The sequence below is a fragment of the Gymnogyps californianus genome, chromosome 3 (assembly GCF_018139145.2).
Source record: "Gymnogyps californianus isolate 813 chromosome 3, ASM1813914v2, whole genome shotgun sequence".
Lineage (NCBI taxonomy): Eukaryota > Metazoa > Chordata > Aves > Accipitriformes > Cathartidae > Gymnogyps > Gymnogyps californianus.
In genome coordinates, this window is record NC_059473.1 from 78,862,961 (window position 1) to 78,890,245 (window position 27,285).

General features: G+C 42.8%; 1 protein-coding gene across 1 annotated transcript in view; it reads left to right on the forward strand.

Moving 5' to 3' along the window:
* The first annotated feature begins 10,563 nt into the window (after nucleotides 1–10,563).
* Nucleotides 10,564–27,285, forward strand: part of PREP (prolyl endopeptidase) — a 114,259-nt gene continuing 97,537 nt past the window's right edge. The window contains exons 1-4 of the mRNA XM_050893582.1: nucleotides 10,564–10,712; nucleotides 12,066–12,140; nucleotides 21,290–21,423; nucleotides 24,455–24,585. Coding sequence (XP_050749539.1) covers nucleotides 10,668–10,712; nucleotides 12,066–12,140; nucleotides 21,290–21,423; nucleotides 24,455–24,585 — 385 coding nt within the window. The 5' untranslated portion in view covers nucleotides 10,564–10,667. The remainder of the gene's footprint in view (nucleotides 10,713–12,065; nucleotides 12,141–21,289; nucleotides 21,424–24,454; nucleotides 24,586–27,285) is intronic.

Genomic DNA, 27,285 nt, shown 5'->3' on the forward strand with positions numbered 1-27,285 from the left:
TCAGGGTCAAATGCCCTTGTGCTCAACAGATTTTAACTTTGCATAGTACTAACTCTTGAGACTATGATAAGCAAGCAAAGCAAACCTAGAGGAAGATCTTCATGCTGTATGTAAGGGAAGCGCTGAGTGTGCAGGTATGCAAGGGCAGGGGAAAGGGAGGAGGGGACCTGAGTTCATGGCACTGGGCACTTTTTACCATACTGGACAGCATAGTATATAGTGGTAAATGGGCTTTCTGTACATGCATTTCAGGGAGTGTGGGATTCTGCAAGATTAGTAGTAAAACAATGCGAGATGTCTCCACTGCAGAGTTAATTGGATGTTGGCAGAATAGTTTAGGTATATGGGCTGGAAACTTGGTTCTGTGTTCACTCCTGCTAGTAACTCATCACCTGCTTTGTAGGTGCAGACCTGCTGTGGTCCTCCAGTGGTGCCATTCCAGAATTCCTTGTTTTTCTAGACCAGGTGGGGTCCTCCCCGAGTCACTGGAGAAGGATCTTCAAGTAGTTTACTCCAACACAGCATAAGGTATCATGAGATTTCTGCTCACATATGGTGAAGATGTCCTTCAGATGTACGTGAGGAAAGGCGAGGGCCTGGTGGACTGACAGAACCATGAGGTACCACAAGAGACCTGCCTGTAATGCATGAGCCCACCGGTTGGACTAGTGCAGTCATGAGAGCCATGGGCTGGTTGGGTGGTTTCTAAGGCAGACTCCCAGGGAGCTGGGGGATGAAGGCTCTCCTCATCATTTCCTCGCTGTCCTTCCAGACTTGATCTTGCCCATTCAGGGACAGATTATGAGGGGGATTGGAGTGGTTGGATGGTTTCTAAGGCAGACTCCCGGGGAGTTGGGGGATGAAGGCTCTCCTCATCATTTCCTCGCTGTCCTTCCAAACTTGATCTTGCCCATTCAGGGACAGATTATGAGGGAGATTGGAGTGGTTGGACGGCAATGGGGAAGACATGGATAAATCTCTTTTTATGAGACCTGTGAAGTGTCGTGCTCCCTGTGATCACTGAGTCCCTCTCCCTGCTGGTGAGCAAATCCTCCCGAAAAGGAGAAGTTAGCAGGAGTAAATAAGGGGGGGCTCGACCTCCCCCGGCTGCAGTGGGCTGGAGGAAGTGGATGGCTCAGCAGGCAAACCGCCTGTTCCAGGCCGGTGGTTGGCACAGTGTCTTTCTTGCATATCAGGCAGCCTCCAGGGAAGAAAAAAAGGTTATTTTAACTCAGTCAGCCACGGTTTCAGCTCTGTGCTCTTCTGCAAGGAGAAAAGGGAGGGCTCTCCTGTGTTTGGGACCAAGGGACTAGTTCTGTTTGGCTTCCCTTGGAGAAGACCGATTGCCAACTTTTCCACTCCCTGGAACGAGGCGGGCTGGCTTCATTTATTTTCAGCACCCTCCAGGAAATGAGGCTGTTAGGTTTATTATCCTGAAGCTAGAAGGCCAGTTCAGTTTTTTTAGTAGGTGTAGGGGCACGGTTACTAAATTTACTGCGCTTTTTCCAAAGGGTTGAGCCTTGGAGCAAGTCTGTTATTCCCACTAATTACCTGATGCCCCGATGTGTCTTTGGCTGAAACCTGTGAGCTCAAATCGTGACCTGCCAGCACGAGCAAAGACCTTACGTAGGCAGCAACCTTCAGATAGCTCTGATAAAAGAGAAATCCTAAGAGCTGTGTAGAAATGTGTCTATTTCCATGTGCCTGCGGTTGTGTCTGTATGGTATCGAGCACAGCGGTGGTATCGGTTAAGGGCAGTGAGCGCACAAGTGATTAAGAAGGCTGGTTTACAGCAATGTGCCAGTCTCCTGCAAGACAAAAAGAAAATCCGGGTAGCATTACACAAGAGAAAGGTACATTTCTTTCTCTGATCTCTTTAGTGCTTACAAGATTTAGATAACATGCTTATCATGAAGCAAATGGAGATATTTTGCAAGTTTTACTTGGTGTGGTAACAACTATTACCCTTTATACCTTTGTAAATACCCTGAAGTTTGCAAGAGTAAGGACATAAATAAAGTGAACAAACACAGCCTAACTCCAAATACCTCTTGGCTTTTCAATACGTCTCTAATTAAATGATGAGGATGAATTTTTGTGAGATTGTAATAAAATACAATTATTTAAATAAATATCTGAACAAAATAGTCATATGGCCAGAATAAATTACCATCGTATTTTTAATTACTGAAGTAAGTTTTGGTAGGAGGGAATGAATAATATTAAAAGATTTAATTAGTGGATTCAGAGAGGGGTTATTTACAGCACTAACATCAACAACATAACATCTAACATAATTAGGGATCAAAAAAAGCCTACTACAACACTAACATCTAACATAATTAGAGATCAAAGAAAGTCTACCAGGCAAGCAAGACCCTTCTTGCAGAAGAAGATGTGGTCTCCCAGTCTTTAATTCTTGCTTTTCTCTCCTTTAAGTTTCATTCCCAAGTACCTTTATTTCCTCTAGAATATTTAACCGTAGATAATTAAATAATTTTTATAAAGGATCAAATAACCTGCAGCAATAGCCTGTTGGTTCTACAGAAGCTAGACGACAGAAATGGCTGCTGAATATTGACTTCACAATACCACTACATATGAGAGGAACAGGGCAAGGGGAAGCAAGACATGTCACTGTTATTTAGCACAAATGCCGATTTAAAATTTTTTCCCAAGATGCATAAAGGGTCTTTCTGACCTGGGTAATTTCAGCAGTGCTTTGGAGTAGTAGGTCTATAAGTAGTTGTTCTACCTTGGCCTTGACCTGTGCCTTTTGATGACTCTCAGGCATGTGCACGATTTAGAATAGGACTTCCGCCAAGAGGTAAGAAATAATTAGATTAATTAGATTCAATAAATTAGAGGAAAGTTCATGAGGATTTTTTTGTGGAATTTTCTTGCACCCAAATGTGTCATACTTATTTCTGCAATTTCTCTGACTTGCTCCATGTTTCCTGGCCATGCTCAGGAACCTGTTCCAGTCAGTGAAAAGGATGCCTCCTCCGCCTAGACTGAAGGCAAAGGGAGACTATCTAATAAAAATGTTCAGAAGAGGAATTTATTTTCATGAAATTTGTCTCAATTTCTCCTTCCCCTCATTTTCTGTCAGAATTCGAAACCCTATGGATAGAAAAATTTAAAAAAAATTAAAAAAAAAATGCTTGCAAAAATTTCGTAAAAATTTCCAGGTGAAGAAAAATGTTAAACTTGTTCTAATATGTATCAGATCTTTCAAATTTCTGTTCCTTTGAAATTCCTGCACACTCCTCCAGGAGAAGGAAATAACAAAATACATAAAAGGGATTCATTTTCAGTAATATTGCTGTAACCTGAGAAACTTAAAATTCATCTCCAAAAGTAACTATTTACCCAGTAAACCACGTAGGACTTCTGTACCAGCTCCACCCTACATTAGAATCTGTGTCTTTAAAAGTTTTGGTAGTAGTATTTAAAATTAGTTATTAAAAGCTTTTATTAACAACAAATCACATGCTGGAATAGGAGAATAACAAGCCCTCGTTTTCCTCCAGCTTTCTGTGGGCTCCAAAGGGCTCTGCCTTTGGTCGCCTTCCCTCCTCCCTCTGGAGAGGGCACCTCCTCTCCGGTGAAGCTCATCTGTAAACACAAGCCCAACTGCTCATGCTGATGACTCAAATCCACCCGTATGCTCCCTTCTGTCCAAGCCCAAAGCTCAGCCTGCTTCTCTCTGAATGTCTCGCCATCGGCTCAGGCTCAGTGTGGCTCACCAGAGCTCTTAATCTGTCTCCTAAGCTCTCCTTGCTGCTGCTTTTTCCAGTCACTGTGGCTAACATCACTGGCCCGTCTGCTGCTTGGGCCTTGAACTTGTCAGCACCTTCAGACTGGGACTTTCTCCGCCTCGGCTTCTCATATCAAGGCTCTGTGTAAATCTTGATACATAAAACTTCAAAGCTATGACCTTCCGCATGCTTCCATACAGCTAAAATTACCAGTCCGACTTTCCTCCTTTCACCACAAGATGCTTCTCCCTGGTTTTGACAGAGCGCACTTCCTCCTCTTTCCTCTGTGCCCACAGCTGTAAGCGGGTTTCCTCTCTCCTCCCATCTTCCCACCAGCTCCCCCGTCATCAAGCACAACATAATTCTCCTCCGTGCAGATTGCAGCCCCGCTGCCACCTCTGACAACCCACGGCAGCAGCTGTCATCACACATTTGTAAACCTCTCACGCCAGTAATGTCCTCTTCCTACACTGCCCTGCCAGCCTGGGAGGAGCTCTCTGTAAAAATATACAGTGCTCTGTCATTATGCACCTTCAACGTTTCCCCAGGAGCTTTTCTTTTTCACACTGTCTGCAAAAAACAGGTTGCTGGCATGCTGCAAGTGTTACATGCACAATGACCAGTAACGTCGTATTATTTTCCTCCACGTCCCTGAATGTAGCTACCTGTTGTTTTGTGTTTTTTACTTCGATCATAAACATTAGATCATAAATGCATCGAGCGTCTCTACCACTTGGGCACATGTGATAAAGGGCACAGCAAAGCCCTGGTCCACTTCTGAATTGCACAGACACTGCAGTATTAGAAATACAGAGATTTCACATTCAGCTACACAAATGTTGGGAATACATTATTCAGTTACAGGACTAGGTTTAACTCATACTCCTTTAGAGGAGAGGCTGAAGTTATCCCTGAATGTTAAAAAAAAAATTGGATTCTTTACAAACATAATTATTTAGTGTCTACCAAAATTCGGCACCTTTCTTAAAAGGCACTTCTGGAATTGAAATTTTTTCTTTCTTCTTATTTTCATCTCCATTGTGGAATTATAGGGGCAATATTTTAAATGAATTGTTATACAGGGTGGCTAGAGCACTACTGTGTGTGATAACCTTGCACATTGTCCAATGTAGTTTGAGTTTCAGATTCAGTGGTCACTGAATTGCATACAGTTTTCCTTCTTTCTTTCTTTTTCCCATGTATCGAGAGGTTCTTCTCAAAGGCATGTGCAAGTCTTGCTTGGAATCACATTTCTGGTGCTCTGACTCCAAACTTTATTTTTTTTGCGGGGATCTATAGTTTCTATAGTGTTATAACCCAAACCAAATGTTTTCTGAGGCACAACAATGCTCTATTTCTAAGCCATTTGAACACATGTATTCGAAATGTATTAAACATGGGTAGATGATGACTGCAGAAGAAGATATTTCTAGATGTGGACTCTTTTAAAAGGAGCTAAAACTGTTTTCCTTTCCAAGAAAAAGTTTCCCTATGTTTAGTGTATTTCAAATTCTGTCAACAAGTCATAAGCTGTTAACAGGAAGCTGCCTTCTGTTTTGCTCACTGCCAAGATTAGGGGTGACATTCCTACCCTCTTGAAATCAGTGACAAAACTTCCTTTGACTTCAATAGGGAGAAGATTTCGTCCAAAGCAAGAAAATTATTATCCTTACATTTTCAGAACTGAAAAGAATAAAAAGCCTCCTTCCAATTCATACTTATCTCCATCTTCAGATACTGCCATGTAAGAATTATCTATACTGTCATCCTTTTCAATATAAAGGTTATCTTAGTTGGTTTTGATGCCTGAAGACAGGAATTAGCTTATAAAGTATTTTTGCAGCATACAACAACAACAAAAAGAATAGTTCAGAAAGGCAGAAGAAACACATAAAAATAAGCACTTCTCTTTCCATTTTATTAATATGGATTTGCTATCTTTCCACACAAAAGAATGAATATAATTTCATTAGACAGAAAATGATGCTTATAAAGATAGTTCTTTTTGCAGAGTGATGTTTGGTGGGAGGAGATGGAGGAAGGGTTGATTCAAAGGTCAGTGAAATAGATGGGGAAAAAAGTAGATAGAAAAACTTCCATTGACTGTGTTGGGCTTTATGTCACACCCTTCTCCCCTGTAAAATACTGTCTAGCAAGGAAAGTTCAAACCCTTCTAACTTTTCTGCAAGAGCCTTCTTAAGAAGAGCAGCAAAATACATGAGCCATGGAGGCCCAGCTGAATTGTATAACATTAGGATACATTTCCAGAAATGCTGAAGTAAGTATAATCTAGGTGTCAGGAATACACACAGTGATCTGGTGCATAAGTAGATGGCACCTAACCTTGCAAACACTGGAGGTCTCCCTGATAACTTATTAAAAGACCCAGACGCACCAAATTCAGTGAAAACTGAGTATTGACTATCTACCCAGGGACACAAGGGCCCAGATTTTCCTATGTGATCACTGGTATTTGGCAAATTCTTCTTTTAATGGCCAATTGTTATCAGTTAAAAATTGAAGAATAAAAACAAAGCGTGAATTAAAAAAATTTGGTCATCAGCCTCTTCTAGGATTAAAATTTTGTTCATTCTTCACTTCACAAAGAAGGTCACTGCAGAAGGAAAAGGTGAGCCTAAAACACCTTAACTTTCATCTGTCTGAAAAAATTCCTTCAAAGAAAAGTAATTTTTAATTCGGTGTCGTTATGCTATGATCTGCGTGTTGATGCTCCTACGTCAGTTTAGATATGTTTATCATACCATAATCATGGTTTAGATTGCCTATCTGATGAAATACTTTTAAATACTACTTTGTAATTGCTATTCCGTACTAACTCCCCATGTGGACATCCCTACCTCGCTTAATTGACTTCACAGCACCAGGAGTGTAAGCACACCAATGCACAATCCCAGGGCAAGCTAGAGTATGATTCTGCAGCGTGCCACTGACTTCAATGCACCCATCCTGTCCCACGGTGCGCAGAGCAGTTTACCATAATGAAATATTGCTTTGCTTGACTGTACTTTCAAATACTGACCAGACCTACATCATGTAGCAGTTCTGTAACTGACAGAATAAACCCATATTTTGTTATGTAAGCTACTTCATAATTCAGCTCAAAAAACAAGCAACCCTTCAATTATCCATAAACAATACACAATTTTCATAATTAATATGTAGAGTAGATGAACATAATTTAGGAATCAAAGATTCACTGAAAATCCAGCAGGACTCAGGCTCTTGAGTCAGTGCTTCCAAAACAGAAATCCAGCAGGGCAGACACTTTCAGAGTCACATTCCTCTGAAACTCGAGTTATTTGTACACCTCAGCACATGCTCATGATTGATAATGAAAGACTGAGGTTCTGCTGACACCTGTTGATAAATGTCTGAACAGCAGAACTGCTGTCTTTCTTACAATTAGGTAAATAAAATAAAAAATATATATAAGAAAACAGGAGTAAAGGCACAGACCTGCCTTCTTTCTACAGCAGAAAATTTTCCAGTCATTGCTAAGTCATAATGGTGGAGTGAGGTTGGGGAAAGGACAAAAAGGAAAGGTAAAAACAAAATTTGCTGCTAGATTTTTTGTCAGATCTTCCCTGACAAGGATGATGAGGTCACTTCCTACTGAGTCAATACACTACTTGCAGTGAGTCATTGTGGAGATGCTGACTAAGCTGAAAGAGATTTGCTAATGACTGGATGAAGTATAATTAATATCAGCAGAGACCAGTATCTATTTTTCAAATGATCAGATTCATGCTAACATGGGAGCGCGATAAGATGACAAAGACTTCCGAGAGATTTTCAAACTTTTTTTTTTAAATATGGGAAGAAAATTTTTTGCTTACTCAGCAGCTTATCCTCAAAACTCAGCAAATATCATATCTGAACTCTGCTGGGGTTGGTTAGGCCCAAGAAAAGGTAAAATTTTAAGAGAATTTTACTTGTTGCTACAACACTAAACAATTAAGATAGGTTTCAAATTTTCAGTTATGGTACAGTCCTAACACTAATCACTTTTAACTTTGTGTTAAGCAAACATACTGAAAAAGGGAGAAGATTGCTACACCTTTCATAATAAGTATTTCTGTTAACAGACTGCACACTGCACTCCCTCTCATTTGTACAGAGGGTGGGTGGTCCCTGGTAAGAAAAACATGTTTTGGGCAGTGTTTTAGACACTATGTAACATGTATTAACTGTTTTTCTGACAAGAAAAGATCAGACAGTGTAAATTTGCTCCTTTTGCTGTTGTTCACGTGTGATCCTTCCCTGCCTCCCCACCCCCCACCCCCCCCACACACCCCCGAAACAAAGGAGAACTTTACAGTAAAGAGAAAATAAATTCACTTTCTGTCCCTGGTGCTCACCTTTGAAAGAAAATTACTGCTTGTAAAATACAGGCCCAAAGATCTTATCTTGGACAACCATGTACTTGGGTTTCTTTGTATATTCCCGCCTTCCCTGTATCCAGGATGAACTGGAAGGTATTGTAATGGATAATGACTGTGACGACTGGATGCCTGCCAGCCCATTCAGGAATTACCGTGCCCTGGATTGAAAGGGTTGCTGAAGCCTGAAAAAATACGGGCGCTGCTGGGCGTCAGCTGCAGCGTGGTGTGCAGCCAGGCTGCCCTCTCCCGGCAGATCAGACCTAGACCTCTTCGTGTACGTGAAGCACATCTGCCCGAAGCTTCCAGTACACCTCAGCTGGGCTGCTTTCACAGCATGAAGCTGATCTACGGAGATGTTGTGGAAATGCCCAGGATATTTGGATGTACGGCTGCTCAGTCAGAGCTACTTGCAAGTCTGAGCGAGCTGCTAAACATCCAGAAATTCTGGGCAAATGTGAAATAGGTTCATCCCGGACAATGTCTTCAGGCTGAAAAAGAAGACGATTTCTTCAGGCAAACTGCAGCTCTGAATCAGGTGCAAGGCCTTTGCTGTGTATGAAGTGAATTTGCAGTCGAGACTCCTCAAAACTCGCAGACGTATTGTGTACGTACAGCTTGTTTGTGCAGCACACGGGCAAGCTGAATGCTTTACAGAGGTACTGAGCTAATAATTCTCCCTATGATGCAAATTTCTGTGCATAGATAATTCTGTCCGGGAAGCTCTAGACAGAAACGTGGCAGCCTTTGCCTGCCAGTATTTACCTGAGCAAGCTGCTCAGACAGTTAGCAAGCTTTTATCAGCATTGGGCATGTCAAGGCATCGCCATTAACCACCTTGCTGGTTGCATGTTGTTGAGCGCCAGAACAAAAGGTGTAGTCGGCAGCTGTGCTCCTGCCTTGCAAAGGGAGAAGATTAACAGAGAAACGAGGCAAGAAGGAAAAATGACGAAAAGAGAAGAGACAAGAAGCCGCGTAGGCGTTGTTTAGGATGAAAACGAAGCTGATGAACACAGTTATGTCGCTCAGTAATAGCGATCATTATGTGGCTGGCTTATTTTGTCATATGCACACAACCCTCAGCCTCCCCACAGGATGCCCAATTAGAGATGGTAACTCTTTTCATTAAGTGTAAGCAATCAAGGCACAGTTCTGAGCTGGTAACTATAAATGTTTGATGCCATTTCTGAAATGTTTTAGATCATTGTCATTCCAGGCGGTTACTTTATTCGCAACTGTGAAAGCTCTTCGGGCTGATCAAACCTTTAACCACCACCGCGTGCAAACCTCCTTGTCTCCAGCTGGTGCCACGCACCACACGTACACCCGAGTTTACCCCGGAGAAGCTGCGGCGAAGTCCTCCCAGGCTGACAGGACGACTTGGGGAGGGCTGCTGGTGGCAACTCTGAAGCAACAACCGTTTGGAAGAAAAGCAGTTCAGCCATGTTGCTAGCCAAACAACAACCTGTCCTCCGCATGTTTCCAGTGTACGGGGGTACACTGGGTCACTACCTAGAAGTAAAAATGTTCTCAAGTTTTCTGACCCAGGAAACCCTGTTGTAAAATAAACGCCTGGCGGGCGAGCCTGAGGTCACCCACCCGAAAGACCTTTAGTGGGTGCACCTTTATCCGGACCGGCTGCACAGGCCAGAGCCCGCGCCGGCGCAGGACCAGAGCCCCTGACACCAGGGGCGAGCGGGATGAGCACCAGCCAGCCGGGCCGGTGACGCTGGAGCGGCCGTCCTCACTGGGACTCAGTAGCCAACTTGGCCTACGCTTTTAGGATGAAGAGGAGTCTCTGGCAGCTTGCGGAGAAGCGTGTTTGATGGAAACACGTTAAAGGTTCGGGTGGACCCGGCCTCGAGCTGCCCGAGCCCCCAGCCATCAAACAGCTGCTGTTTTCCAGGCAGCGCAGAGGGGAGCTCTCCGGGTCGGGCCTGAGCCTCTCCCCACACCCTGCGCCAAGGCTGGGGAGCCGAGAGGAAAAAAAAAAAAAAAAAAAAAAATAAAAACTCACGATTTTTTTTTTTTTTTTTTTTAACGTTTGCTATAAGGAGGCTGAAACTCGTTGGCGGGGTGGTGAGGGGGAAACAACTCCTCCGCCGGAGCAAGGGTGCGCCAGGAGGGGCGAGCAGAGAGCAAGGGCGGCGCGGACACCCGCAGCCTGCCCTCCTCACCCGCCCCGGCCCGGCCCGGCCCGGCGCCGCCTGCGCGCCTCTCCGCGGCCAGCCGGTGCCTGTGCGGCGGCTCCCTGCAGGGGGCGCTGTGCGACCCGGCCCGCCGCCGGCGGCCCTCTCTTGGCTGGGGCGGGCGGTGGTTCGTCGGTGAGGGGGCGGGTCGTATGGCGGCGCCGCTCCGCCTGGGCCGCGCTGCACGCCTGCTGCTGGCTGCCGCTACGGTCCGAGTCCCGGCCTCAGCCCCGCGGCCGCCTCCGCGCCTCGCTTCATCCTCCTCCTCTTCTTCCTCCTCCTCTTCTTCTTCCCGCCTCTCTCCGCCGCCGCCCGCCATGCAGGCCTTCCAGTACCCAGAGGTGTACCGCGACGAGACCGCCGTGAGTACAGCACTCGCCGGGGCAGCCCGCCGGCGTGTGGCGGCCGCCGGGCCCGGCCGCGGGGGCAGCCTCTCTCGCCAGCCCCCTCGGTACTGCGGGGGGGGCCGCCTCGCGGGGGGAGGCTTAGTGCTTTCTCGGCTCTCAGGGCTTTGTTCGGCTTCGGCCGTTAAAAGTCCAGCGTGCTCTGTTTAAAGGGTCTGGGGTTTTTAACGTCTGCAGGCCGTGGCGGCTGCTGGGGGCTTGTTAAAAGCAGGTTTTGTGGCCGCGGTGCCGGTGCCTGCGGGCACGTCCCGCGTGTGCGGGGCCAGCGCCGCCGCCCGAGGCGGGCTGCTGAGGCGGGAGCCGGCGCGGGGCCGCGGGGCGGCCGGGGGGAGCTGGTCTCACGGCCGTGCCGAGTCGGGAGTGCAGACCTCGGAGCTTTAGTACCGCTGCGTGTTTCAGGGAAATCCAGGCCTCCGCCTGGGCTGGAGTAGCGTGCAGAGGAATAAGTAGTCTATTTTTATATGATGGCACATCTGTAAAATAGCCGTGTGTTCTGACCGTAACTTGATATGCAAAGATTACGGTGTAAGTTTGGCTAAAATGGGTTCAGTTTTCTTCTCCTTCAGCAAAGGACTGTGCTTTAGGGGCCGGCCCAGGAATTATTTACAGAACTAACATCACTTTTAACCAGAATGTTTGCTGACATGAGCCAACACTGGAAAAACTTAAGTATTTACTTTCATAGTTGAGTGACAGGCTGAATTATGCAACTCCTAACAGCAGGTATCTAGTCATATTTTGTATACTGGAGAAAGGAAGCAGATAAATTCAACCACGTGGGTTACTCTTTTGTGGTTTTGGTTTTTTTTTTAAATTTCTATATGTACTTTACTCACATGCTTGTGAGCAGCAATAGTAGGGAGGGCTAAACAAGAGAAAGTTAGTTGCATAACCAGAAACTACATTTTGGGTGCATCCAGTAATTGGGTTTTGTGATTTGACTTGAACACCTGGATTTGGAGGAGGTTTTGGGTTGTTTGGTTTTTTTAGGGGTTTTGGTTTGTTGGGGTTTTTTATTATTACTTTACTAATCTATCTTGTGGAAGGAATTCATGTTTGTGTTCTGCATTTCTCTGGTGCTCTGTGTTTTTTCTGAGGACAACTCTGCTGCCTTGGTGCCATCACCAAAGAATGGTAGTATTAGCAACTCACCTGGGAGCAAGGTGTTGCTTTTTTCTTCCTTTGCTTCTTAGCACTGTATGCTTTTGTGAAATTCCATATACCCTTCATCTTGATGACTATCATTGCTTGATGAATAGAGTTTGCTTGTGTGCTTGTCTTTTTTTAAATTATTGTCTTTTATAAATTCAGGTGTTGGATTACCATGGGTGTAAAATAAGTGACCCATACTGCTGGCTTGAAGATCCTGATAGTGAACAGACAAAGGTAAACTTTCTTTGTACGGGAATGGCTGTTTTGACATCGTTCTCTTTTATAGACTAGGTGCCTGGCTACTCCGTTTTTGAAGGACCTGCCAATACTTTTTGAAAACTTACATAGTGAATGTAGGTGTAGTTCACGTGATATCTTATGGTGCCAACAGCAATGCTGTTATTTTGTACCCTTGTGTTAATGGGGGAAGGACTGGAACACTTGGTATAACCTAGATCACAGAATTTGGAAAACTAAGGCCTTGTTTATCTTGCACCCGTTTTTCTTAGACAATTCAAATGCTCAAGGTGGTGGTGTCACATTGAAGAGAAACACTCTGATTTTAGAGTGCTTTATCCAGTGTCCTAAGTACATCTAAAATTGCCATAATAAAATTGTTAGGAAAGGGTAAAAGAAAACTCCTTTGGCTTGCTTTCTTCATACAGTGACAAAGTGTGTGAATACATCTTTTGTTTGTTTGTTTGACCACTTTTTTAAAAAAAAAACCCAAAAACATTTTCCTCCTGAAGTTAGGCTTTATTGGTGGCTTTTATTACAGATTGCAGATGTTGCAGTGTTTTCAGCCTGCAGTCTGGTATAGCTAGACTGTGCTGCTGGAACAGGTCTTTTGCTGAGAGAGAACCCTGAAAAATAATAAGTATGACTGTGAGCCAGTTTCTCTGATATTCATGGCATAGGGAGTTGCAGGGGTGATGGCCAGAAAGTGGTAGGTGGCAGTGTGGAGGGGGTTTCCTCTGTAATGGCTAATAACTTTGTGATAACTGTAGTTCCAGATCTAAAACACTGGTGCCTATCTAGTTTGCATCATTGTGTCAGAAAGATGATGGAGGGCAGGATCTCCATTTAAAAACACCCTGCAGGGTGGCTTTCCATTAGTGAGGTTCCTTCTAGGTTCTCTCATGTGTGTGCTTACATTAATACATCTTGATGAGCTAGAGGTTGGTCGAATAGAACTTACTGGAACTGTCAAGAGCAAGATAAAATGTGTACAGTTAGGATCCCATTCCCTACTTAGAAATCTATCAGCATATATAAAGACTCATGTAGATTAAAAATGTTCATTTGGGATCAGGTTTTAGTGAAAAACTCTGCCATGGACATTAATATTGAAAATTAGATATTTAGTAAGTTGGAAGTATTTCAATTTTTTTATTCTAGCATCCTTAAGAAATGGTACACATAGGATAGTTTTGTGCCAAATTCAGAGGGATATATGTGTGGGGAGGTATGGTTATGTCTTTCTTTTATAGAGGCCTTACAAATACCTATTAAAGTGGTTTTTGGGATCCTGTGGAAGAGTTGGGATTGAGAAAATGCCAAGACCTGACTTTTTGTGTCCCTGTGTTCAATACTTTTTCCACATACTGTGAACAGGTTGGGTGAGAACAGTAGGAGGAGGGTGAATCTCATTCTCCAGAGGTTGTAGTTTATATAGGAGGCAAAATAAGGAATGGGGGATTATAACATCCTCATAAAAATGCAGCAGCCCAGACACAAGATGTCAGATTGGTAGAATGAAAATATTGTTAAATCTTGCTTGCCTACACTCTAAAAAACACACGCCTTGGCAGAATTTTGCGGTGTAGTAGTAGTATGATGCAAAGAGTGGAGAGAGTTCCTGCGTGTATAGGTATGTGAGTATGTAATCTTTTTCCAAAGTTCCAGGAGTTACTGAACAAAGGGAATTAAAGTATTTTTCTGTTCTACTTCTTTCATAGAAGAGGTGAGAAAAAAATAATCTTGAAGTGCTAAACTCCTTTCATCTGCTTTATCACTCACTTTTTTGCTCTGCAGCAGAGGTTGCTGACGGCCACTCTTTCTTGCTAGCTTTTCTTAATAGTTTTAAGTTTCTTAAAGTTAAAAGAACTTTATCTCCAAGTTCTTGAGATAGATTGCAGGACTCCTGCAGAATAGCCATTCTGCACCTACCAGATCAAAGAATAACCAGACACTGGTATAGAGGTAATTGAATGACTGTGCAGGCTTCAGAGAGAATTTGTAGCATGCTTTGTAGATTTTTCAAGCCTTGAAGTCACTGACCTTGAGACCTGTGTCCTTCCCGTTCTTCCTCCAAGTCGCTTGCTCTCTTTATGCACTCCTTAATATCCCAAACCTCCATTTTGTTTTGGGAAAAAGTAAAAATATCCTGTGTACACCTCCAACAACAGGCTGCCTTTAATTATCTACATATTAAGTACAGAACTAGAAGAAGAATTCCTTGGGCATCCATGCTCATCTGTAGTGAAAGAGCCCCTATTCGGTTCCTGTTTACAACTTGTTAGCTTGATTTGAGTATGTGTAACAGTGAAAATTCTGGTTTATGCCAAGAGTGAAGACTGAACGTCATTCATTAAGTTAGGAATCTTCTCATACGCAGACAGTCAAAATTATTTGGTGTGTGCTGTTGAATAGATACACAGATATGTTGGAATTCTGCTTTTCTAGACTTAGCAGAAATAGTCATGTCAAGCATTGGTGTGGTCACAGAAAATAAATGGGTAGGCCTCACTTTGTTTCTGTGTTGATGTGAGTCCGTGAAACATCAAGTTTACTATTTCTTGAAGCATGGAGAAAGAAGCACAGGCAAGTAAGATTGGTTTTAACTCTGGAACTTTCATGGTAGCTTCCCCTGATGTCCACTATAGGGTTAACAGGACTGGGACTGAAAGAAATTACCCACAACAGCTATGAGTATGAAGAATCATACTCATTTTTCCTGTGGCTAGTCCAAATGATCTTGTGGGCTCTGATAGTTAGCAGCTTACAAACAAGTGAACATAGAAGGGGGTGATTTTTTTTGTAAATGGCTTAATCGGGTATTTTTGCAGTGAGAGTAGAGTGCAGATGGTACTGTACCTGATCCACTGTAGTTTGCAGGTTTCCATTAAGTCAGGTGGTTCTGTGGTTTCTCTCTGCCCTCCCTCCCCTTCTTGCACTGACCTGAATGCTTCTGTCCCTCCCTTGGGTGGGTATAGCCATCACAAGGTAATGTTCTGGGAGGGAAGCTTTGGTGGATTAGTTTTCTGTTGGCACACATGCTTAATCTAGGTCACCCCAAGGCCACATGATAGTTGGATCCAAGATGGTTCAAGAATGGGATTGTTCCTTTTCTAGCAGCCCACAGCCTACTTTTAATTAGGTGAAAGTCAAATAGGTCTAGAAATTTTTCAGCCAGGTCACCAAGATGATCTTATTCCATATGCAGTGTATATCATCTGCTATAAAAAGGAGTTTCTTGAAAATCTGCAGGTGGCTAAGCAGGACTCTTTCTTGTCAGATGCGCAGTCTTAGAGCTGATTAAGCCAATCATCAAGCCACATCCTCAATCTCTTGTGGAAAAGCTGGTGTTCAAGAAATAGGCGGCTTCCATGTTCATGATCTCCATGCTTTAACTGTATCACTTTTTTCCCTGTGTGTGCTTGGTTGGAGTAGTCATGCGCAGATATAAGCAAACAAAAGTCCTTCCTCCAGATACATAAATAAAAAATGAGCCCCTGGTCAGATGGGGAAGTTCCTACCTCACTTTGGAGAGAGGAAGTGTGGAATGTGAGTTCATGCTCTGCTACTGTTTGGCCATTGACCTTTAAGACAGACTGAGGAAGCATCCACAGCATAGTTGAAATGTTGTGCTATGCTGGTAAAACACTTCTGGTGATGACATAGGCCACAACTGCAAAACCACACTATTACTGTTGTCTTGGGTTTGGCTTGGTTGGACTCTTCAACTTCTTCGTTTGTTTTTACACTTTGTGGGAAATAAGCTCTTTTTTAGACTACAGCAAAGTCTTTTGCTACTGTAAGTATGTCAGTCATATACAGTACCTTAACTCACTGACAGTGTAGGCAGTAATGCATAGCTTGTTTCAGACATGAGGGATGGACAAGGGACGAAAGAGCTGGGGTCACGTAGCATACACAGTTGGGTTGTGGTATTATAAACAGGTGTCTGTTTGGATTAAGACTAGAATTGAAACTCTCAGAACTACAATTAAATGGATTTGTAGTTATAATAGACCAGTGTTTCATTCACATTTTGATAAATTTCCAATTGCACTTTGAATTTTTCTTTGCTAAATACTAAAGTAAGTGCTAAGAGGCAAGCCACCAGAAGTCTGCTTAGTTTTATTTTGTAATACTTAAAGTATGTGCCGCCTTGTAGGAGTTGCACTGAACTACCTTTTACTGAGATGTGTGTGAAGATTTTGGGGGTAACTATTAAACTGTAAATACAGGTTAATAACAAAGACTGGTAATGGTAAAACAATTTCTATCCTAAGACTTCTCCTTGGAAAGTATACTGTGAGTGGAAATCATTATCTTGAGAGAATAGCTTAGTGGCGTGTAGAAAGTTGATGGGTTGTAACACTGCCACAGCACCCAAGACGCAGAAGGCAAAGACAGGGACTGGGAGAATGAAGAACCGCCCACCATAGCAGAAGATGAGGTTCGAGACTATCTAAGGAACTTGAAGGTGCACAAGTCCATGGGACCTGATGAGATGCATCCGTGGGTCCTGAGGGAACTGGTGAATGAAATAGCTAAGCCACTATCCATCATATTTGAGAAGTCGTGGCAGTCCAGGGAAGTTCCCACTGACTGGAGAAGGGGAAACATAACCCCCATTTTTAAAAAGGGAAAAAAGGAAGACCCAGGGAACTGCAGGCCAGTCAGTCTCACCTCTGTGCCTGGCAAGATCATGGAGCGGATCCTCTTGGAAACTGTGCCAATGTGGCTTCACTAAGGCCAAATTGTGCCTGACAAATTTGGTGGCCTTTTACAATGGGGTTACAGCGTTGGTGGATAAGGGAGGAGCAACGGACGTCATCTACCTGGACTTGCGCGGGACATTTAACGCTGTCCTGCACAACGTACTTGTCTCTGAATTGGAGACACATGGATTTGACGGATGGACCACTCGGTGGATAAGGAATTGGCTGGATAGTCGCACTCAGAGTTGTGGTCAACGACTCGATGTCCGAGTGGAGAGCAGTGAAGAGTGGCATTCCTCAGGGGTCGGTATTGGGACTGGCGCTGTTTAACATGTTTGTTGGCGACATGGACAGTGGGATTGAGTGCACCCTCAGCAAGTTTGCCGACAACACCAAGCTACGTGGTGCGGTCGACACGCTGGAGGGAAGGGATGCCATCCAGAGGGACCCTGACAGACTTGAGAGGTGGGCCCCTGCAAAGCTCATGAAGTTCAACAAGGCCAAGTGCAAGGTCTTGCATGTGGCTCAGGGCAATCCCAAGCACAAATACAGGCTGGGCGATGAGTGGATTGAGAGCAGCCCTGCGGAGGAGGGTTTGAGGGTATTAATGGATGAAAAACTGAATATGAGCCAGCAATGTGCACTCGCAGCCCAGAAAGGCAATCACATCCTGGTCCGCATAAAAAGAAGCATGACTAGCAGGTTGTGGGAGGTGATTCTGCCCCTCTACTCTGCTCTCGTGAGACCCCACCTGGAGTGCTGCGTTCAGCTCTGGGGCCCCCAACATAAGAACTACATGGTCCTGTTGGAGAGAGTCCAGAGAAGGGCCATGAAGACGATCAGAGGGCTGGAGCACCTCTGCTATGAGGACAGGCTGAGAGAGTTGAGGTTGCTCAGCCTGGAGAAGAGAAGGCTCCGGGGAAACCTTATAGCAGCCTTCCAGTACCTAAAGGGGGCCTACAAGAAAGCTGGAGAGGGACTTTTTACAAGGGCATGTAGTGACAGGACAAGGGGTAATGGCTTTAAACTGAAAGAGGGTAGATTTAGATTAGATGTAAGGAAGAAGTTCTTTACTGTGATGGTGGTGAAGCACTGGAACAGGATGCCCAGCGAGGTTGTGGATGCCCCCTCCCTGGAAGTGTTCAAGGCCAGGTTGGATGGGGCTTTGAACAACCTGGTCTAGTGGAAGGTGTCCCTGCCCATGGGAGGGGCGTTGGAACTAGATGATCTTTAAGCTCCCTTCCAACCCAAACCATTCTATGATTCTGTGAAAGCATGGTTAAAAAATTTTGTGGCATGTGTTTTTTAGATGAAATTTAGTTATACTTTTTTTAAAATAACAATTGGCCTGCTCAAGTAGTGGCCAAACACTTCAGCCTCAAGTAGAACATCTCTACTCTCATTACAACACTTTAGAAGTTCTTTTACTTTTCAAATTACCTTATTTTCTGAGATACTCATAAGCATACACCTTACTTGGACCCTTATTCTGTCCTTTCTTCTGCTAGCAAATTCTGTCCTGGTTCAAGGCTTATGATAGATTGTCAGATGCAGATTTCTACAGGTAAAATAAGAATCTTTCTCTATAGGCTCATGAAGATGTACAGAGTTACTGTTAGCCTTATAGCCTGGGTGGCATCTGTTTAGCTCAGCGTGGTGAATAGAGTTGTTTACTGTGAGAGTTTCTGGTGACATCCGTTCCTGTACTTTACCTAGAGCAATATTTCAGTTATGTATTGCTTTTTGAACATGAGTACAACCTCGTGCTCAGAAGTGTAAGAACAGAGTGTTTCAAAACTGGACTGGATTCTCCTCAGTGGAACTCTTTCAAAAACCTGTAATTCCTACCTCCTTTTTCAGATAGCAATGGCATTCCCTTTTACAAATAGTCTTGGAATCTTTGGTGCATGCTAAGTGGAAACGGGAAAAATATATTAAGTTCCTGTAAAAGCAGAATTACTAGTGATTCAGTTGTGAGTGCAATAGTTAGTATGTAAGTATGCTCTTGTGTGATGAATGCTTGTAAAGAAAAGTTTGTCTCTCCTCTTTGAATACCAGTAATGAAAGCAGATGTGGTAAGATGTGACTATGCAGGTAAAAGTGAATAACGCACAGTTCCAGTATACCCTTGCAGCAATGTTACCATTTTGGTTGCATTATTGATAGACGAAACAAAGATGTGTGCCACTTTCTGTCCACTAAATGCAACTGAAAAGTGCTTTTCCCCATCCAGTACAATGGATGGTTTTATAAATTTTTTTAATAAGACATCTTTTCTCTGAAAATGTCACAGCACTTTGAGTAGTTAGTTTAGTTGTGTAGCATGTGCTGTCTAGATTTTTGTGTATGTGGTCTTTGAAATGTATGTGTTTCCTTTTAGAGAAAACAAATTCAGATACACGTAATTCTTGGGTAGATTTGATTAAGTTCTTTCATCATCTGGTGGTGGGGGGAACAGTTATAGTGGTACAATGTGGTGGCTGCATGCCGTTTTGATTTACCACTGGGATGTGCTGTGCTGCCGTGCTGGGTGTTAAAGCTGTCTATGCCAGTATGATCCTCAAAGGGAGAACAGAAGCAAAAATTGGCCTTCCCTTGGCAATACATTCACCTCTTTCCTTTTTCTCAAGGGATCATTTCCTGACTAAATCCTCGCTGATACATAGAGTCTAATTTTGAGTAAAGGTCCAGAAGTCATCGTTAGCCTTCTGTATTTGTTCCTTTTCAATGCTGTAGTGCTTGCTTTCTTGTGTCATCCTTGAGTGGTGACTTGTGTGTAACCAGCCCACGTATTCTTAAACTAATATGTTTCAGCACTTAGCCAAGTGCTCTTAGGGCATTACTAATTCTGCACTCTCATGTTTAAAGGTTGTCAGTTTCTGTATGCTCTCAAGTGGAGACTGACCGTAATTAATACGCTTTCTCCTTTACCTTTGGCCTGACAAGTTTCTGAACACACAGCTTGGCATGTAATCCAGCTCTTGGCCATGCACTGCCGTGGCAGTGAGGCAAATGGGAGGGAGAGTGTCTCTACTTGCCCCATGTGCTCGCTTCTCACCGTGTGAAACGTCTGTAAAATGCTACTGAAAGAGTTTTGTGTTCTATTCTTTCCTCTTTTTCACCTGAAGAATTAATAAATGAGTAAACATTGATAGCAATTGATAAATGTGTGCCAGGTACTCTGTACAGCAGCTGGCTTTTCTGAGGAACTGTGAAACACAAGTTGTGGAATATGGATTGTAGCCCTGCTGTTCCTGTTGGTCATGCCCTGTGGTGAAGTGTAGCTCAGATGTTACCATGCGTTGATCTGCTTGCTGTGTGACAGATTCGGGACCAGTAGAAACAATAGCCTCTTTCAAAGCAACTGGGAAAGAGACCTGTGTAAGCAAAAGATGACTGGATGGGGTTTCAGGCTGGAGGCGAGAGGCTAGGGTCCGAGAGTGATACTGCAGCCATCATTGCGACGTCTAGCTGTGAATTACAGCCACACACAGTGTGTCTTGTCCTTCCTACTCCATGTTAGAGACAGAAAAGCCTGCATGTCTGCTTCTTAGCAGCTGTGGTTCACCTTAAGATGCTTAGGTATTAATTTTATGCTAATGTAGTGTGGTATAAATAGGGATGGTGAAACACTAACTGAGCACCAGTTTTTCCATGCATGCCGTGGGAGTGGCAGCCTCTAACAAACAGCTGGAGTGGTAATGGTTTTGGTCACTGTAGTTAAGTGTTTGTGACTGGGAAGTGGAGTGTTTTAAAGAAACCAGACTCCTCAAAGTTCTCTTCTCAGAGGTTAGGTATTCTTGCCTTTTGTAACTAAGAACTGATCTGCGGACAGTACTTTGGCCTTTCCAAGAAATACTGACTGGGACTAATCCTGTGTGTTATGTTAATAGGATGAACAGATGGTGCACGTGACGTTTTGCATCATCTTCCAGCCCTTCACAGCTCCTGAAATGATAGTGCTGTCTGTGGGCAGAGGGACTCTGTTCTTTATCTGTTTCCTAATTTATTTATCATAGAGTATTGGGGTATCGTATATTTGTGTTGAAGTAAGGGAAGATGGTATTTCCTAGGTATATACTGTAAGTTAGCTTTTCTATGCCATTTAGGCAAATACAAGGAGAGTTTTTAAAAGCATGAGACTTGGGGGTTTTTTTTAGAGGGGAATGGCAGGAATCTGGCTTGTCTTTGGCCGAACCACTGGTTACCCCAGCGCATGCCCTGGAGAGACATTACTCAAGATATAAGGTCGGTCTTATTACAGTATTGTGGCATAATGCAAATAAGTATGTAAGACTCTTCAGGTGTGACACTACACAACCTATATGGGGGGAAAGATGTCTGTGATGCATTGCTTCAGAAAATAGTGTTTCTTGTAGGAAATAGCATTTCTGCTTGAGTTCATGTCTTTTGGGGGGGATTGTTTTCTTTCAGGCATTTGTGGAGGCTCAGAACAAGCTTACAGTACCCTTTCTCGAGCAGTGTCCTGTCAGAGGACTGTTCAAAGAACGAATGACTGAACTCTACGATTATCCTAAGTACAGTTGCCACTTCAAGAAAGGAAAAAGGTATGTGAGGAATGTCTTTGTAGGTGGTGAAGAATGTGAAGCAACTCCAAAGCAACTACTAGTTAGGAAAACAAATTATAAATTATATTTGTATTTATTCCTTTATAGTTGGGAAGTAGAAGTAAGCCAATGTTAATATATATGGTTGCATGATGCAGAGCGCAAGATGCTTGACTGTCTCCAGTTCCCAGTCATATTATCTTCTTGTTCTTTTGTCATCTTTTTTTTTTGTAGGAAGAATTTTGAGTTTATGAAAACTCAGACAACTTTGTAGAATAACCGTTGTAAGGGTAAAACTTTGGGGAGTTCCTTTCAGGGTTGGTCACTGTCAGTATAGTTAAAGGCACCTCATCCTGAAAACAGCACAAGTCTGCCATGTCCATGTTGTTCTGAATATTTACTAAAATACTGCTCTTATGTTGGTCATACTTTGAGCAGCTGGTAAGGTTTTTGTTTAGTCATAGCCAGTGAAAAGCACTGGGAATTGCCTTGTGAAAAATGGCTCCTGTGTCTGCAGGGGATAGGGGAAAAATCATTTAGAGGACTTAAGGTAACTGATGCAAAAAGATCTGTCTTCTAAGAAATAAAGAAATCCTGCTATATTCCAATACCTAGCCTACTTGTATCCTTGTTTTAATTCTGTGGCTAGGTAAAGAGATGGTGCTTCTGTGGCTTACCCAAGGTCTGGAGACTGCAGCTGCTACTCAATTTTATGTGACTTCTTTCAGAAACACTAGCAATCTCCTAGAGAAAAGGAATAAGGGGATGAAACTGCTGGTTAACTTAGTAACATCTAAAGATTGTTTTAGCAGTTGAAAAAGAGGTAGTGGAAACAGCCAGCCATTCTTAATCATGGGAAACACAAATAGTGTTTTTCAGTATTTTCAGTTGTTTGATCCTTGTTGAGTGGGCACCCAGATACGCCAGGTATGTTTTCACTGTCATCCACAAGAAAGAGCAGAAGATGTCTCATTGCCTTAAGATTTCTGCACAGATACTGAGGGAGATCTGCTGCTCTTTAGTTATCTGTCCTATGCTGTGAGGAGGGTGTGGATACTTGTTACTAAGGGAGGGAAGTTCTGTGCTATGTGGGTTTTTGTAAAAGTATATTGTGGGGAGTGAACTCAAGCTGATACTGGTTTAAGTTGTCACTGATGTGGCACAGCACCATCAATGTATAGAGGTGTGAGGTTTAAGTCCAGAGGCAGTGGAGCTGTTTAGGACAGTGCTGCATCTGGGGAAGTAAGCCTTGCTGAGTGAGTCAGGCAAAGCTTATTAGTTTGTATGTGATGCTTATGCAGATGTAGCTATGCTGAATCTGATTCTGGAGCAGGCCTGGTCAGTGACTGCTCTGAATTCTCTGACCCATTCTCCCTGTGCAGTGCAAACATGCCTGGGTGTGGTTATCGTCAATGCTGATAAGGCTTGATGTTGCAGAAGTGCTCATGGCAGTGATGAATATAGTCTCCACTAGAGATAAAAAGTCTTAATTTGATGCAGCTGACTGTCCTTCAGGAAGAACATTTATGCCAGGAGCTCAAACTGCTTTAATTTATGACACTTTACTTAGATTTTAATAGATGTCTTTTTAGTTTTTCTGTGTGTTACTCTGTTTCTTGGCACATGATGAACTTAAATCACAGTGGTTTAAAAATCATACCAAAACCCCATGTATTATGGTGTTTGAGGAGATCAGGAGGACTCTGCCAAGTTAAGTGACACTTAGTAAGGGGCAGGGGGAGGAACTATTCTATTTGAAGAACTTTCTAAACTTCCCATGACACTTAGAAATTCTTAAATTTAATTACTCCAGTTTTCTGCTGAAGAATAAGTGCTAAAGGACAGTGTCTGAAGAGCTGTTCTGTAGAATCTGCAGAAAGGAAGAGTGCCCAGGGAGGTGTTGTGTCTGTTGCATTGTTTGACCTTTGCTTCCCAGCTTATTGCCCAGCATTGCAGAGGTTAAATTGGCTAGAATATGCATGGTCAAATGGAAAATTACATGTCTTTTTCTTCTATTCCTTTAAATCTTTCAATTTTGTCACTCACTGAACATTACTGTTTAGTATTTGAACATATTACTAGTTTAGATTGTTAGCCAGGCCTTTGTGAGTATAGTTACCCCTTTTGGGTTTACCAGGTTCCCATGCTTGTATCCAAGTACTGCACAGTCTAAGGGAATATGTGAACTTATGTTTAGGTTTGAACATTACCCCATAAATTCTTCTGTTCCCGCAGGTGAAGCTGCTATTTGATTTGCTAAGTCACGGGTTTGTGTAGTAAAACTCAGAAGTCCTATGAAGGAAGAAAAGTGTAGTACCTATGAATTGCATAGAATACAGTTATTAATTCCTTTGAGCTCTGTAGTGTCTTAAGATGAGAAGAGTATCCCTCACTAAAGAGAATTTGTAATTCTCTGTTCCTACAACTTTTTCAAAACACACACAGTTTTAGGGACGTTGGGAAATACAGATGAAACAATTTCAGTTCTGTTTCATTTGAACATCTGTCTGCCACCCGACACAGATTGAAAGCAGCTGTATGAATGACAAAGCTTAGAACATAGGGTATGGGAACCTGTGCCAATACTTGTAACAGAGAAACAAATGCTAAGGCTGCCAGAGCTGTTTAACATAAACAGTTATGTGGAGCTTATAGTATACTTAGCTTTGTTTGAAATGCACTGTGGCAAATGCAGCTTTTATTTTTAAAAGACGTTTTGGATGCATCCTACGGTCTCTTCTACACAATCTATATCACATTGGGATGAGATTCCTCTCCTTTTTAGAGGCCTAGAAATTAGTGTCTGGGCATCCTCTGTACTAAGGGGGAGAGAGGCACCTACAGAGGATGGTTAAATCCCTGATGGCCACAGAGGAAGTCATGATTCTTACTCTACTGTGAAGCTTGTCTTTCCCTTATATATTTATCTGTCTTTTATTCACTTCGTGACAGTCTCATACAAGTCTTTCTTGCTTGCCTAACTGAAAATCTGAGTTCTTCCTACTTATTTTTCCCTTTTGTGTTCTTTTAGGTATTTTCACTTCTACAATACAGGACTGCAGAACCAGCGAGTTTTATATGTACAAGACTCCTTGGAGGCTGATGCCAAAGTTTTTCTTGATCCAAATAAGCTTTCTGATGATGGCACTGTGGCTTTGCGAGGTTAGTGAGACAGCAGTTCCTGCTGAATAAGTCTGGGTCTTCAGCAGAAGTTGGAAATTGTTTCCAGCTCTTCACCTATAAAAGTATGGCTGGAGTGGCTTGTCTTAATCAAAGGAGTCGCAATAGCCATACATGGATTTGTGTAGTGTTTCAGAAGAACACTTCCAAATCTACATTGTATTCACAATTAACTTGGTTCAGTTTCTCAACATCTTTTTTCACAACTCTGAACAGGTTTCCACTGAAATATGAACAGATCTTGAGGCTGTCCATAGCAAGGAAGAGAGTTTATGTATTTATATTGACTAATTCTCTTAAAATTGTATTTTGCATCTTTAACACAAGCCAGCAAGTGAAAGTAAGAGACTGTGAAGGAACATAGCGTTAACTTTTCTGAGAATCACAAAATTACTTGTGTTCACTAGGGCTTTAACTTGTGTTAGCCATCCATTTTTCCACTCCCTATTGGCTTATTGTAGAAGCAAGACCCCTGGACCTAGAAGTCCTTTAAGTCTGTTCAAGGCCAGGTAATAAAAACAGAGGATAGAATTAGTGGATGTTTCTTTAAGCGTGACCTAGTTGAAAAGAATCAGTATGGCTTTTTTTAGTGAGAAGTCCTGCCTTAAACTGTGGATATAAGGAATTGGGTTCATATAATCTTTCTGTATTTCTAAAAAGCTTATGACAAAGTCTCTTTCCAAATGCACTTAGAGAAACAACAGCCATGGAACAAGAGGGGAAACTCCTGGAGTTGATAAATAATTGATTTAAAGGCAGGGACAGGACTAACTGATTGGCTGTCAAAGTGGAAATCACCTGGAGAGTTCTGTCAGTGACTATGCTAGGACTTTGACTGTTCAGAATGTTCATATATATTAGAAAAAGGAGTGAGCAGTGAGGTAGCAGAGTTTGGTGATGATACAAAGTTATTCCAGGTAAAGGCTGAAGAATGACTGAAGAGCTGCACGAAGACCTTAGCGATAGTGAGCGGTCAATAAATTTAACAGGTAGAAGTCTCTGTGCAGATAAATTAAGTGATGCACAGGGGACAAACAATCCTAACCTCATTTGTAGAGGAATGGATGGAATGGACTCTGAGCTGACCATGACCACTTGGGAACAATTCTTAGGCTGTAATAGATAGTTCCATGAAAATGTCAGCCTGGTTCTCGGTAGCGGCCAAACAAGCACATCAAATATCAGAAATGATTAAGAAGGAAATAAAGAACAAAACAGAAAACACCATTACGTTAGCAACCCAGGGGTTTATACTGTAGCATTGAATACTAAATATAGTTCCAGTCCCCTCAGCTCAAAAGGACCTCTGAAATACAGTTCAGAGGAGGGCAGTAGGAACAATCAAGGGTATGGAGCAAAGGTCAGAAACAATTGAGTGTGCCCAGATCAATCAGCTTGGAAAGGGGACAATTTAGCAGGGATATAATAGAGGTCTGCAGAATCATTTGTGGCATGTGGTAGCATGGAGAGAGTGAATAGGGATTGGTTAGTCATCATTTTTTCTATTACAAGAATGAGGGGGTATCAAATGAAAGCAGTGGGAGTCGAGTCCAAAGCAAACAAAAGAAGGTGATGGTTCATGCCGCAAGAAGTAGATTTGTAGAACCCCTTACCAATGGACGTTGGTGGTGCAAAAAACTTTCTGTGGGTTTAAAGGCAAGCAGGGCAAGGTCAAGGACGAGAGAAGCATTGAGGATCATTAACCAACTACTTCATGGAAGTCTACTAAGTTAAAAATGGTCAGAGGTTGTAAGAATATTTGAGGGAAATATTACATGTGCTTGCATTATTCATACTCTTGTAGGCATCTCATTGTGGTTACTCCTGAGGACAGCTAGGTGGAATCTTGTTCTGAATCAGAATGGCCACTCTTCTGTTCTTATGGGGGAGAATATGTTGGAGTGGCAGAGTGGTGCATCTCAAAGCTACGATTTCTATGAAATGCAACTTTTTTGCGTGTTTTTTTCAGTAGTTACTTTCAGGTCTGTACAGGCCTATGGTAATTCAGTCTCTTGACTTGAGGTGATTTGCAAGAGTGAATTTGATCCTTATCAACTATGATGGAAGCTCTTCTGAATTTTTTTCAGAGTCATGTTTTCCTCACAGTTTGAATAGAGCGACATATATATCAGAGGTCTTAGCTGAGATTACTGGTGATTAGTTCATTTGTGCACTAGTAGCAAATTTTTCCAGTTACTTCAGTTTTCATGGCTTTGCAGGGTCTACTTTTCAGAGACTCCAATATTGAAGTGATATTTGCTTTATTTCAGGATGCATTGCTTGCATCTCAATTTGTGTTGACTTCTTTGGTACTGTTTCTCACTTAAAATCTCACTTTAAGTTCTCTACCTGTGTGTATTTTCAGTCTCCCCCTCTTCCCCCCAAACTCAGGGTAGTAGAAGAATTACTACTCAAATCATAATTCAGATGTTGGGCATAAGCAATGTTACTGAACATACTTACTGAGTATGCATGCATGAACTCAGATCTATGAACTACTTGAAGTCCACAGAGACTGGAGAAGTGTTGTGAATCCCAAATGATAGTAGATGCAGTTGCTTGCACAGTTGTTCAGAAAATAAACCCTCTTCTCTCAGTGTTCGGTGAACACAGTTAACTACTTTCCCAATTTCACCTCTCTTTCATTGGGATTTGGCTAGTATGTAGTAAATAATAAAAAGC